The following is a 14,280-nucleotide window of genomic DNA, read 5'->3' as shown; positions in this document are numbered from 1 at the left end:
GGCCTCATGATCTTTGGCCGGGTTTAAGAGTCTTATCTGATGATGGAGTAAATCTACTTGTGCCTTTGACCTCTGTCTCTAAAATGTCCTCCCACTTTTACATCCCACAATCTTTAGCCCTTTCTGGGCACAGCAGCATTTTGGGAACTAGTTCCTGTACTGCCTTTATCTCATTTCACGAAGTGAACTTCTGCAAAGGAACTGGAAAGGAAGGAGAAGAGGAGGGATTATTATGCAGGCGCAGGGAGGGGGCCTAGAGAAGAACTCAGTAGAATATCTCCTTCCTAAAAAATGCAACCAGAATCATCAACAAAGTATCTGCTCAAAAACATGCAGGAGGAAAAGAAAGGAATCAGTGTTAGGGTGGTTGGAGCGGAAGGAGCCAAGCTGCCCAGAGTGTATCCTGTGAAGGCTGCAAGGAGCAGATAAGGGCAGCCCCAGAGGCAGGCAGCACCAAGAGAAGGGCAGGGTGAGGGGGAACTGCAGATCTACCCACAGAAACCCGAGAGAATGGGGCTTACTAGCAGGCATTGGGGGAGCTTGCTTATCAAAAACTGCAAAATGGCTGAGGCCCATTTACCGCACTTCAGTGATGCTTAGCTCTCTCAAACAGCCTGTAAATCTGCCTATAACAAGGAGAAAATTAAAGAAATGAATCTGGGCAAATAGAAAACTAAGGAGAACTGGAGATAGCCAGCTCCTATGGAGAGCAGGGATTGCGGAGGTGCAGAGGGAGCTGATCCTGAAGTGAGTCTGAATGATCAGGAAAATCTAAGTAATGGTTTGAGGGGATGTAGAACTGGAGAGACGCAGCCCACATGGAGGCAGGGAAACAAGAACTTTGGAGACCTAGTGTCAGGGACCCGGAATGATGAGGCAGGTTAACATGCAGCTTAGTGCAGTGATTCCCAAACCATGGTCCCCTGATGGGGAATGGGGGGGAGGGGTGACAACACCATCTAGGAACTTGTTAGATATGCAGATTCGGGGGCCTCACACTAGACCTACTGAATCAGAAACGGGGTGGGGTCCAGCAATCTGTAATTCTGAAGCAAGCTCAAGTTTGAGAACCACTGGCTTAGTGTAAAGGAACTGCTAATTTGTATAAAATGTTACCTATGGTCTATTCTTTTGTCTCCAGGAGAAGTGAATCTTGGGCCTGTTAAGGAAAACGAAGGTTTGTGGGCTGGTTAGTGATTCTTACCTATAAGGTTGCAGGAGCTGGCTTCAGTTGACTCCAAGATGGCTCTTTAAACAAATACAAAGCAAAGGACAAAGATTAAATTATATTAGCAGCCTAGGAGCAGAAGGGCCATACTGCTTAAAAAGACAGCTAGAGGTTTAGGAGGTTTTATTAATATTTAAATTGCAGTGAAGCCACAGCTGCAGCCTTTGACTCCAGCATAGAGATATGCAAATGTGGCTTTCTAAAGAAAGGCAATTCCAGCCAGCCCTCAAGGTAACAAGAACAAATAAAACAAATGATTTTGTAATTTATCTTTATGGACTGATGGAGAGCAAGGCAGACAACCTACCCAGTGTGAGTCTGCCACCAGCAGGCTCTCTGAGGGGAGGAGAGAAGGCTGGCCTAGAGGGAGAAAGGTAAACCCGTACACTGGTGACAGGAAAGGAGGACAAAAAAGGAGGCAGATGGGAGAAGATAACTAAATTAAAAAGGAAGGAAAATGGAAACCCAGCCCTGGGTTCCGAGGACCATCTGATCTTACCAGCTGTCAAGAGTAATGACAATAATAATCATTAATGACTATCTTTGCCACACTCCTACTAAGTGCTACGCACTATTCCCAACATACAAATGTGGAGGGGCCGGCCCCATGGCTTAGTGGTTAAGTGCGCACGCTCCGCTACTAGCCACCCGGGTTCAGAACCCCGGGCGCGTCGACCGCTTGTCCGGCCATGCTGAGGCCACGTCCCACATACAGCAACTAGAAGGATGTGCAACTATGACATACAACTATCTACTGGGGCTTTGGGGAAAAAAAAGGAGGAGGATTAGCAATAGATGTTAGCTCAGAGCCGGTCTTCCTCAGCAAAAAGAGGAGGATTAGCATGGATGTTAGCTCAGGGCTGATCTTCCTCACAAAAAAAAAAAAAAAAAGGTTAAAAAAAAAAATGTGGAAAATGACGCTTTAAGGCTTTAAGAGGTCAAGCTACTTGCCCAAGGTCACACAACAAAAGGAGGTAGCAAAGCCTTGATTCAAAGACTTGTATGAGGCTAAATTGTGTTGGGAACCAGTCCTAGGAGGCTAAGGATTGAGGGGAGACTACGTACCCAGTTCTGTGGTAGCCTGTGTGTGTGCCCCAGAGTTGTGGAAGGGAGAGAGAAAAGATCCATTTCTGGCCTTCAAATTGCTTACTATTCAACGGGTGAGGCAAGAAAGCCACAGAAAATCCTTGCAGAATTGTGCCTTCTGGTTCAGAAGCCATTTGGGGGCTGTGTGGTGCGGTCAGGCTCTGCCTGCTGTGGGGAGGACCTCTGGGTGAAGTATCTCAAGCTGGCCCTTGGAGCTTGGGTAGGATTTGACCGGGTGAAAAGGAAGCCAGGAGATTCCAGAAGGCCCAAGCGAGAACTCCCAGCTGCCAGAATTGGGGGTAGGAGCACCTGATCCAGAAAGAGGAGAAGAGATGGGAGAGTCTGCTAGGGCTACATTTCTCTGACTGACCCCCTACCGAGTCTCCCCAGACCTTCCATCCCAAGCCCAAACTCAACCTCTCCAATGCCTCATTTGCTGCTCCCTTTTAGGCACCCAGGCCACCAAAGTGGGGACCCACAGATTTTGCTCACACCATGTTGTACTGAGCAAGTCCTGCTCTGCCATCTCTGCAGGCCCAAATCCTGCGCACCCACCTCCTCCACAGAGCCTTCCTCAGGTCTTCCAGGCCAGAATCTCTCCCCACCAAAATTTTTGCTTCTTTCATGACACTTTCTTCCTTCAATAAGTTATTTGACTAGAAGGTCCTTATGGGCAGGATTAGTATCATTTTCTTATTGTTATAACCCAGCTGTGTGCCAGGCAGATACCTTGTCAAGGCACCCAATGAGTATTTGCTAAACGAATGAGTTAAGGGATGAATGAATGGACTCACTGAGTGAAGGGCGCATCCAACTGCTGGCCCCACCCTCAGGAACTTTGGTCCTTGGAAAACCAGTCACAATCTGCCACTGGGAGCTAATTCCCTTCAGTCCCATTCATTTTTCTAGGACCCTGACTTACTCCAAAAACAATATAAGAGATATAAATGTCCAAGAATCACTTCCTTTTCTAAGCCCACACCTATAGATTCCCTCCTCAATCCTCTTTTGCCTATTGTGAAGCCTACCCCTTTGTGATTAATCAGACCTACACCCACCCAGACAGAGAACATCAGTTTTCTCTATCCATTTGTCCTCCAGCAAGGCCTCCTCCAGGCTGGATACTCAAGACAGATAACCTGCTGCCGCCATCACTGGAGAAATAATTATGATGTTTATGATCATCTCTTTGCAAGTTCAAAGCACTGGCACAACCATCTCTTCTCGCCCCTCACTTGTTCCCTGGGGGATAGCTGGGGTAAAGATTGTTATCCCCACTTGATAGGTGATACAACTGAGGTCCAGGACCTTGTCAAAGGTTACCCAGTGAATTGGTGGCAGACCTGGACGTCACTAGCCCAGGAGTCCCTTTTCATTAGGCCACAGATGGAAATGCCCTCATTACATCGTCCGGGCTGTGTTTTGTCTGCGAGAGAGGGAGTGTAGACTCCAGCTGAGTGGGAGTAGGGACCAGGGGAAATAAAAGAAAGTTTGTGACCCTGTAAAGTTTTTCTCTGCAGTGCTGCAGCAGTTGGCACTAGTTCATTCCAGAAGAGTTTTTTTTAAAGCATTACCACATGTCCTAGATTACGGAAGGGAAAAAAAGGTGAATCTAAAGGTAACAGAGACACACAGGTACACAGATGTTTGCCATCTTCTCTTAAAAATGACATAAAACCAAATGGTAGTGTATATTAGCAAGAGAAACTCAAATTACAACTTATGTGGGTCTTCCCAGCTGTTAGGCTATAAGACTCCGCAATCAACTAGTGCCGAGTCAGTAGAAAATCTTCCCTTGGTGAAGCCTGTCCCTGGGGCCTGGTGAGGGGAGGTCTCTCCTGGAGGCAAAGAGCTATATCAGGGCCCTCCACAGCTGCCAAGGTAAGAAGCCTCCTGGTGGGATCGTCCCCAAGCCCACAGAAGCTCTGAAAGCCTTGGAAACCAAGGTCTTTCCTGGAGCCACCTCTGGTTTCTAACCAAATGCCAAAGAAATTAAGGGAAAAAAAATCTCCTCAGAAATTCAAGAGGCCATTTCCTAAAGATATATGGCCCCAGGGCTGTGCTAGGGAAGGCAGTGACGATCTCTCCCTTCCCACCAAAGCCCAGACCTTCCCCCTGGCTCCCTCCTTCACCCCAAGCCAGCTCTGGGCATTTCTCAGCCTTCAGCCCAACACCGGCCTCCATTATTCCTCAACTCGGCAGAGGCCTCAGCAGCTTTCCTGTGCCACTGGAGGCTGTGGGTGTGGAGATGGGTAGAGGGGCATAACACCTGAGCCCACAGAGGTGGCGATTGCTATATGAATTTCATCTCAATTAAAAACAAAAATTGAGCTGCCCTGCGAGCTCTTTGGGCTGAGGAGAGAAGCTGGGCCTCTCAAGGTTGTGAGGGTTGAGGCTCCTTGCAGGGAGTGGCAATGAACGACAATGAGAAGGCCAGTCTGGGCCTCCCCCTCCTCCTCCAGGACCAGATGGGAACTGGGGCTAGGGAGAAAGGCCCAACTGGGGCAGCGCCGGGGTCTTGGCAAAAGAGAGGCGCTCAGTGAAAGCGAGGAGGCTGCAGCCGCCACTCATTTGCATCATAAGTGATTGGTTTTCCCTGCTCGTCCCTCATTAGGACACAATGGACAGTTGTTTGCTGGTGCAGCAGATCCCTTTACCAAGGGAGAGAGGAGACAGAGTAAGAGTGACTGATGGGCCGTAGTGTGTGTGTGGGGAGGGGGGCAGCCTTGCTAGCTCAGGCCACTGGGACTCCTCACACAATGAGAAGGGACCTTAGAGAGCAAACCAATCCCCTCATTTCACAGATGAGGAGACTGAGATGCTAAGAGGGGATACTTGCTAAGGTCAAACAGTGAGTTCATGGCAGAACTGGGGCTTTTAGAACCTACAGTCTAGATTCTAGACTCATGCCAGGGCTCACTCCACCTGCCTGTAATACCGCCTCCATTCCTGGCTTGTGGTTCTAGATCTCTATGGTCTCTTTCCTCCTACTCCAGGCCTTGGTTTCCACCAGTTCTCTCTCCTGTTTCTGTCTAATCTCCTCTCTGTTCCTGCCCCTCGCTGTATCTTCTCCTCCCGGTTTACAGGCAGCTCGGATAATTACTAAACTTCTAATTAGCCACTGCCCTAACAAGGGTGAGTCTGGCAGGAGAGGCAGCAATTTTGAAACTGTCTTGGTGGGTTTTGGGGATAGGTGGGGAGAGAACAAATATGTGTTGTGGCCTATTATAAACCAGGCACTAAGACAGACACATGACACACTTTATCTCATTTCATCCTTTCAATTTTGCAAGGTAGGTGTACTTAGAGACAAGGAGAGTGAGAGGCTCAGAGAGGTTGGATAACTTTTGTGTGTGTGTGTGTGAGGAAGATCAGCCCTGAGCTAACATCCGTGCTAATCTTCCTCTTTTTGCTGAGGAAGACCGGCTCTGAGCTAACATCTATTGCCAATCCTCCTCCTTTTTTTTTCCCCAAAGCCCCAGTAGATAGTTGTGTGTCATAGTTGCATATCCTTCTAGTTGCTGTATGTGGGACGTGGCCTCAGCATGGCTGGAGAAGCGGTGCGTTGGTGTGCGCCCGGGATCCGAACCCGGGCCGCCAGTAGCGGAGCGCGCGCTCTTAACCGCTAAGCCACGGGGCCGGCCCGAGGTTGGGTAACTTGCACAAGAGCACCCAGCAGGCATATGGTAGCTGTCTGACTCCAAAATCTCAGTTTTTCCACCTCACATCCTGGCTCAGGGGCTAAAGCAGGGTAAGGGGCCTGCTGATTCCAGGCTCATGGGAGGCACAACTTCACTGAAGGAAGCCACTGCTTTGTTGCTCCCTCCTAGGCAGGGCCTGCTTCCCGCCACAAGCCTCTCTACCCTTTGGCTCCCACCTTCCTCTGGGCCCCTACTGCATAGTGGTGAAATCTCACAAATGCAAGATTTGCCCCTAGGGGGCTGGGGAAACTGATGAAGACAGAGAAACCTGACAAACCCAGACTCAGACTATGGAGGTCTCCCTCCTGCTGACACCTCCTCCCAGTTCCCTTTCTGCCCTTCCCTTTGTGGATCAAGCTTGCCAGCATCTGCGTCTGTCTCATTGTGCTCTGGAGGAAGGGGAGAGTCGGGGGTGGGTGGGTGTCTGTGTGCATGAACATAAGGCCTCCGGGTTCATTTTGACACTGAATGAAAAACTCACCAATTATTCGTCCAATCTCATTAATATGCAGACAGACATCTGTTATTTAGGAGTCAACAGCAGAGGCATTTTCTTGGGGAGGAGGGGCACTTATGTATGTGTCTCTCTTGTCTCTCTGGCTGTGGGAGGGTAGCTGCTTGGGAATCACCCCACCAGCCTGGACCTGGAGTCTCCCCTCTCTTTGACCCTCACCCCCAGCCTTAAGGAGAGGGAGTAGGGGATTGACTAGAGGTGGAGAGAGACCTGGGAACCCAGCTGGAAGTAGGAAGGCAGGAGAAGGGCTGCACGGTGTAGAAGAAACTCCTTTGTGAACCTCAGGGATGTGACCCCTTCCCCCCACTTTCCTCAGCCTGCAGGACCCGTCTGAGTATATCTGGGGTGGGCTCACTACTGCAATATGGGGTCCTCACCCAGAGACTTAAGAAAAGGTAATGGAGGGAGTTCAGAAAAATGGGGACCAAAGGACCTCAGCCTTTGGAGGAGTCACTAAAGCTCTCTCTCTAGCCCGCAGGATAGGTGTGGGAATGAGACACAGCGACCTCCCCCTTGTCTTTTGGCCTTCCTCCAGCCTTTGAATCCCCAGCACAAGAAGCCCCCTCCAAGAAGCCTTTCCTGATTCCCTCAGGCCCAGCTCAGAAGCACTCAAGCCCAGATGTCTATGTTGTACATCAGCTCAGGCTCCTTTAAAGGGTCAAACAGCTTTTCTACATCCTTTCTCCTCTCTGGATCTTGTTCAACAACACAAGGTAGATGTGATAAGCTCCCTTTTCCAAAATGAGGTTCAGAGGGGCGCAGGGCCTCGCCAAAGGCTCCCCAGGGGGGAAACGGCAGAGCTAGGACCCAGGCCCTCGGACCTCTGCCTCCAAATCTCAAGCTCTTTTTATGACTCTCTCCTGGGAAGGCTGGAGTCACAGGGGATGACCCTCTGTCAGCAGAAGCATTTCAGAGATTAGACCAAGTCCCTGCCCCATCCCTTCCCTCTCCCTCTTCCCTCCTGGGCGGGCTGATTGCAGAGGTTAAGAAACACTGGCAGCATCGCAGCATGATTAGTTGTTTATTTCATTAAATGATTAACGAGGCTACATTGTTTCCCAAACGGGTGTCTAATTTGTGGGGGAAACAGCTGCAGAAGAGGAAGCTGTGTCTGACTCCTGCATCTGTGGTGGCGGTGGGGGTAAGGTTCCCTCCCTCCAGCCCACAGGGGCTTTTCAGGATCTAGGAACATCCCCATTCTCTCCTCCCACTTACTGGGCTCCTCAGCCCAGGGGCACAGCCCTCTCCCAGAAAATAAAATGTCTGGCAACACAGACCTGCAGAGGCGACCAAAATCTGTTCCCAGTGGTCCTGGAAATAGATTCAACTTTGGGGGTTCCTCCAGCTGATTTATCTTCCTAATTATGTTTGCTTTAGGCAGATATTGAAATGCTTTTGCATTCCCTGAGCACAGCAGGAGAGGGAGGTTTGGAGAAGAGAGGGGGCACAAACACTGCACTTTGGCAGCTACAGGCTTGAGCCTGCTTTCTACCAAAGTCCAAAGTGGAGAAGAGAAGCCACAGGACCAAAAATCCCAAATCAATGGTATGGCAGGTCCCTGTGGGGGAAGGGTCAGTCCTCTGGGACCAGACAGAGCCACCTAGCTGGGCCCCAGCCTTCTCTAGTACCCTCAATCTAGGACTCAGTGTCCTTGAGGAGGGTCTCAGAGGCCCCTAACCAGGTCTCGGTTTGAGAGGGTGGGGTGCCCAGTGCTCTTGAAGCTGTCCCAGAATCCTTGAGGAGACTGGCTGAGATGGACCAGGAGAGGGTCCTGCAGGAGTGAGAGGGAAAGGGGTGTCTGATGAGCCAGCAGTGTGTGGGATTTCCTTTTCTCTCAAGACTGGGCCCTGGCATAGGGAAAGGAGAGGCTATTTTAAATGACACATCTCAGAGCTGAATCCCCCAACCCCCATCACTTCATGCAGATAACCGTCTATCTGAAAACCAAATCTGGTCACTTCATTCTCTGCTTGAAATCCCTGGTGCCTCCTTACATCCTTAAAATGAAGTCCTGGTTCCTTTGTGGGCCCTGCAGTGGCCCTGATGTACCTTCCCAGCCTTCTCTTCTGCCCTCCCCTCCATGGCAGCCCCAACCCAACTGTGCCATACGCTTGCTTTCTCATCTCCACTTGTTTCCACATGCTGCACCCTCTACCCAGGGTGCCTTTCCTACCCCTTCCCTGCCTGGCAAATTCCTCTTCAACCCTCAGGACCTAGCTGAGACGACTGGTTCCCATAGCCAAGGCATGGCCACACCTGGGGTACCTCTCTTCCCCACTGGCTAGCCTCCAGAGCATGGAGACTGGTCCTTTCAGAATCCCAAGCCAGTGTCTGGCACACAGTTGGTGCTCAGTACATATTTGCTGAATGAATGAGGGAGGGACAGGCTGTGAATTAGGGGGATCCCAGCAGATGGGAGGGTAATAAGGTCTGTGTTCTCTCCCAGAGTGTGTCTGGAAGAACTGGCTGGGGCTGGGGGAGGGGAGGGCCAGGGATAGTTCCTGGGGGAGAATGTCACCGAAAAGAGGCCAGTGGGACCAGAGCCAGGGAGGGAATACAGGACAATGTGAAACGAGACTCTGGAGAAAACAGACCAGCACTGTCTTTCCTGACAACAAGGGCTCCAGCCGGCCCCTCCATCGGCTTTCCTTCTCCAGGGAGTTGGGTGTCGGGGTGTGACCCTAAACTCACTGCTGATGCTCCCTCCAAAATCATCAAGGAGCTCAGGATGGAAAGAGGGTAAGATCCCCTGCCCCTACCTCTGAGGAGACCCCAGAATCAAACTACTGTCCTGCTGGGAAACTTCACCCTGCACATGGTTTACTTCTGTGATGTGGAGGCTTCTGATGCCCTTTCTAGCCCCACAATTCCCAAGGCACCATCAGATTCCAAGCTAGGGGTGGAGATGGTGAGCAAGGGGCCTGGACCACTTCAGCAGGACCCCTCCCACACTAGCAGGGGGCCCCAGCTGGGCTGAGTAATGAATTGCACATCAGTCCACTTTAAAACCCCCTAATGGCCTTAGGATTGTCTGGCTCATTAACGGAGATGAATATTCCCAAGATATCTCACTCCCCCACCTTGGCTCCTAAAAGGACACTGCTGCTCCAGCCCACAGCTTTTTCCTCTGCTCCATCTGTAGGCATAGACAGGAAAGTCCTTCCTGAAGTCTAACTTTCCTTCTGCTGCTAGAAATTGGTAGACTGGTTTTTTAGAAAGCAATAAAACTAAAGCCACAGTCATTTTCCATGGACACGGGCTTTATTTGGGGACTGTTGGGGGAAGGGAGGGAGGGAGCTAGGACCGGTGGGTAGATGGGGGCAGGGGCTTCTAAAGTTGCTTTTTAATTTAGTGCATGTTGCCTGGAGGTTAGAATGAGTGAGAACAGCTGTAGAAGTGAAAGGAGAGGAAAAGGGAAGGTCATAGAATGGATACTTTCCTTAGGGAAGGAAGCCAGGAGCAGGATATGGGGACTAGGGGTGGGGAGGGAAGGCACCATTCATATACTGAACCAAGGTCACTGCTTGATGCCAGCTTCCTCAACCCTCCTGCCCCATCCCAGCTCCAGACACCCACATGCCTGCCATGCCTGCCCACATGCCTGCCATGCCTGCCATGCTAGCTCCCTCAACTTCCTGTGGAGGGGAGGGTGACGAGGATGTGGGGAATGGTGGCACCCTTCTGCCTCCAGCTCCCCTGCCCAAAAGAATTGCTCACTCAGCGTGCCCTGAAGTCCCAGCCAGAGTCAGGAGGTCAGGAAGCCCGGGCACAGGCAGGGGACAGTTGTGCCCTTCACCACCCCTCCTCACTCACATTCTGCCCCATCCCGGCCCCTCACATGAGGTTGCAGCTCTTGGCTCGATCCTTGTGTATCTCGCCCTCGGTCCGGGTCCCATTCCCGTTCCCCTGGTCCGGCCGTCCCGCCAGCTGCGTGGATCGCTGCAGTCCCCGGCGTGAGTCAGTACGGCGCAGCTGCCTATGGCCACGGCCAAGGGAGGCCACTGTGGCCACATGGAAGACATCCCTGACGCTGCGCTCAGAAGACCGGGAGGAGCACTCCACGTAGGACACAGCCCCCACCTGCTTGGCCAGCACAGTGCCCTGGAAGGATGTAGTGCATGGAGGAAGTTGTGGGGCTTAGCCTCCGGCTCAGCAAGAAGTAGGGAGGCTGAGGGTTGGGAGGTGTCAAGGGATCAGGTCAGAGGTCACAAGCCAGGGCAAGGGATGTGCCAAGTAGAGTGTTTCCAAATCAGAGATCCGGAGGGGCAGAGGTAAGAGGTCTAGGCTGGGACTAGGTCAAAGGTCAAGGGGCCCACCTGCTCATGTGTAACAGGGATAAGCCTCTGCTTGGACAGCTCCCTCAGTGTGGCCAGGTCAGTCCGCATGTCCAGTTTACAGCCAACCAGCACAACCTTGGCATTGGGGCAAAACTCCTGAGTCTCCCCTTGCCACTATTTGGGGAAAGAAAATAGAGTTATGGTGGGGTAGAAAGAGGCACAGGGTGAACTCTTGCTCCACATCAGGAGGACACCCTTCCTCACAGCATGCAGAACCATGCCCCCCTCTGGACTCTCCCATGTGAGCAAGGGGATGGGGATGGCGGGCTTGAGCTGAAAGCAGGATGGGGTGTGGGAGAAGGGGAGGGAGGAGAGGGCTGGGTTGGGGCTATAGGGTCGGGAGCCTTGCTTCTACCTCAGGGGCCATGAAGGGTCTGCCAGCCTGGAAATCTTCCCATTCCCACCTTCCTTCCCAAATTTGTTTCTGGGAACAGATCAATTCCCCCCTCCCCTCCTGCGCCTGGGAACCCTGGGAACCGGGGCTGCCTTAGCTGACTTGTGTCCATTCACCATGGCTTTTCTCATGGAAATAGGGGCCTTGAGAGGAGACCAAAGGGCTTTCCAGAGCTCCAGGGACAGCATTCCCATCCCCTCCAACTGGGGCTCCCACACCCAAGGAGATGGGGAAAGTGGATTAAGGAATCCCTTGAACACTTCTCCCTGCTCTCTTCCATCTCCCTCAGATGCAGTATCCAGCTCTGAGGACTGATTTCCAGGAAGTGGGGGTAGGGGGATGGGGAAGAATGAGAGCTTCACACACTCTCCAGCTGATGGTCATGCCCCAGTTGTCACTACCCTCTCCTGGCCCACACTGTGCCAAGACCATGGTTTCTGGTCCTCCTCAGTCTAGCTGTCCTGCTTCCCCGGGCTCCCACCTTCTTGAGGACACTGTCCAGCGTTTCTGGTCGGCTAATGTCGAAGCAGATGAGCACAGCATCTGAATCAGGATAGGCCAGAGGCCGGACGTTATCATAGTAAGAGGAACCTGAGAGAAACAGGAAGGGAGGGGACAGACGAGGGTCCTGAGTGGGTGGGAGGCCTGGAAGGGAATGGGAGACCTTAGCAATCCTGGTCAAGGGACGCTAGGAGCAGAGAATGGAAAAGAGCAGTTATTAATACTCATCAAGGAGTCTGTGTTTCTCCAAGGAGGAGAGCAGCCAAAGGGGAGGTTAAACAGCAGAAAACAGCTCTCCACTTCCCTAGAGGTTTATCTAAAAGTAATCAATCTTTTTGAGTCTTTGAGAAGCTCATGAAATCTTGACATTCCCACAAAATTTTGCATGTGCTCTCAGGGCTTTGACAGACATCTAAAGCCCTCCAGGGGAGCCAGTAAGAATAAAAACCCTCCTCCTTTTTTGGAGGAGGGGGAGGAGCAGGGGCTGACCGCTCTCACCCTCTTGAGACTTGATCTCAGATTTCTATAGTTCAGTCTAGAGAAGTAGTTGCCTGAGCCTCAAAGAAATTTCTAAATGTCTTTCCTAAATCCAGTCCTATCTCCTAAGAAACATGTTCCAAAATAAAAGCCATTCCTTCCCAACTTTCCCAGGTAGGTAGAATCCAGCTGAGAGAATGGGATACTGGGCTTTCTCCTTCAGGACACCGTTTCTATGTGGCTCACAAGCTCTACCTCAGTTTCCCTGGCTTTAAGCAGAAAATTGATTTTCCTTCCTCCTAGAATTGGATGGATGGGCTGAGCTGACCTGGAGCCTAAGAGTCTAGCCAAGGGAGGGGTTAGGGTGGAGGCCTTGGAAGTCAGGGTGACCCCGAGGGACTTGGCTACCTGAAGTGTCCCACATGTTGAGCTCAATGCGGCGCTTGTCGATCTCAAAGCTCGCGGTGTAGTTCTCAAACACGGTGGGGACATAACTCTGCAGACACGGATGGGTCAAGATGAGAGTCTCCAGTCTTCACCCCAGACAGATGCCCTCCTCATTCCCACGCCCCGTCCAACCCAGCCCCTGGACACAAGTTGGTCCGGTGTTGGGCAAAGGAGAGATACTGGGAGCGGCTGCCTTAGCGGAATCTCTGCTAGGCTCCCAGACCCGCTCCCGGTCCCTTCAGCCCCTAGTTCTTCCCCTCTCTGATGCCCTGGACCCCCGACATTCCCCTAGCGTCCCCTCCGGGATGATCTGGTTCCCCCAAACCCCATTCATCTCACCTGCTCCCCAACTCCTCCCACCCCAATCCTCTGCAGTCCCTCCAGAGACCCCAACGCCTCCCCCGGCCCTCCGAGACCCTCTCTCTCGTCTCTGGTTACCCTAGCACCCATTTCCGTCCGCCCCCGGGCCCCAGTCAGCCACCTCCGCGGCCTCAGCGCCCCCCTCCCAAGACGCGGGTCCCTCACCCCGGGGTAGGCGTCCTTGGCGAACACCTGCAGCAGCGCCGTCTTGCCGCACTCCGCGTCCCCCACCACCACGATCTTACAGCGGCCGCTCTGCCCCTCCATAGTCCCGGCTACGCGCCGGCCCCCTGCGCAGCCCCCCTCTGGGGCCCCGCTGCCGCCACCCCCACTGCTGCAGCTGCAGCCGCTCGGGCCACGGACACCGGCATCTCGCGGGCCCGCGCCAAGCCCCCGCCGGGGACCCGCGGCCCCCTCCTGCGCCCCGCCCTCAGCCTGGCGGCCGCGCCCCCGGCCCCGCCTCCTGCCCGCGCAGCCGGGGGGCGGGGCCCAGAAGAGCTGGGCGGGGCCCGGGGAAACCGAGGCCCAGGAGCAGGCCTTTAGCACGGCGGTGAGATCCTGCTGGTTTGAGGCTGGCCGAGCCGGGCTGATTTGACTGATTTGACTTCCTTGGGGATGGGGGCGGAGCGCAGTTCGGGTGAAGTTCTGAAGGGTAGGGTGGGAGCCGTACACGCGCGAGGCTCGGCCGTCTGCGTGCCCACGCGTGCACGCCGGTCTGCTAGTGCGGACACGCGCGTGGGCAGCCATCCACTTCCTGAACAGGAGGGGGCGCGAGATGGTGGGGAAAGGAGGGAGACTTTTTGGTTTGGTCTCCCTCCTCCACTCTCATGTCCGGGCAGGGAGTCTTGGGGATATGAGGGTATGGACTCCAACACACCCACCCGGACAATGGTGACATCATGGCTTTCCGTCCCCATGGCAACGGATGGCCTAGTCTGGGGCTGTGGTGACTTAACGGCGAGCCTGCACTAGCAGGAAAGCGTGGACTGAGTTTCTCTAGCCAAGCTCAGAGTCGAAAGTTTTGGAGGAGCTGCGTCCTCTGGTGGATTCTTCGGAGAGACAGAGATCGGGAGGAAGTAGAGGAAGATAGAACTGCCCAGAGTGACAGCCTTGCTGGAGCCAGAGACAAGCTCTAAAGTCATTTCAGGCTTGATCTGGAGTCTAACAATAATCGAACCACTGTTTTGTATTTGCATGGCATCTTTTACCTTTTTTTCCTGGCATCTTTTACCTTT

General features: G+C 52.9%; 1 protein-coding gene across 1 annotated transcript; it reads right to left on the bottom strand.

Annotated features, from left to right (window-relative positions):
* Positions 1-7,513: 7,513 nt before the first annotated feature.
* On the bottom strand, positions 7,514-13,369 carry RND2 (Rho family GTPase 2). Its single transcript, XM_058561092.1, has 5 exons — positions 13,211-13,369; positions 12,647-12,734; positions 11,742-11,851; positions 10,846-10,980; positions 7,514-10,630 (listed from the first exon to the last, which is right to left on the bottom strand). The coding sequence occupies exons 1-5, from the start codon at positions 13,310-13,312 to the stop codon at positions 10,364-10,366; spliced, it is 702 nt and encodes a 233-aa protein (XP_058417075.1). The 5' UTR covers positions 13,313-13,369; the 3' UTR covers positions 7,514-10,363.
* Between the last annotated feature and the right edge of the window lie 911 nt (positions 13,370-14,280).

Source organism: Diceros bicornis, chromosome 18 (genome assembly GCF_020826845.1).
Source record: "Diceros bicornis minor isolate mBicDic1 chromosome 18, mDicBic1.mat.cur, whole genome shotgun sequence".
Lineage (NCBI taxonomy): Eukaryota > Metazoa > Chordata > Mammalia > Perissodactyla > Rhinocerotidae > Diceros > Diceros bicornis.
This window is presented reverse-complemented; position numbering and strand designations above follow the sequence as displayed.

Coding starts and splice junctions, on each gene's coding strand:
- RND2 (XM_058561092.1), bottom strand. CDS start 13,312: ATGGAGGGGCAGAGCGGCCGCTGTAAGATCGTGGTGGTGGGGGACGCG. Junction 11,852..12,646: donor CAACATGTGGGACACTTCAG/GTAGCCAAGTCC, acceptor TGTTTCTCTCAG/GTTCCTCTTACTATGATAAC. Junction 10,631..10,845: donor TCCCTGTTACACATGAGCAG/GTGGGCCCCTTG, acceptor ACATCCTTCCAG/GGCACTGTGCTGGCCAAGCA.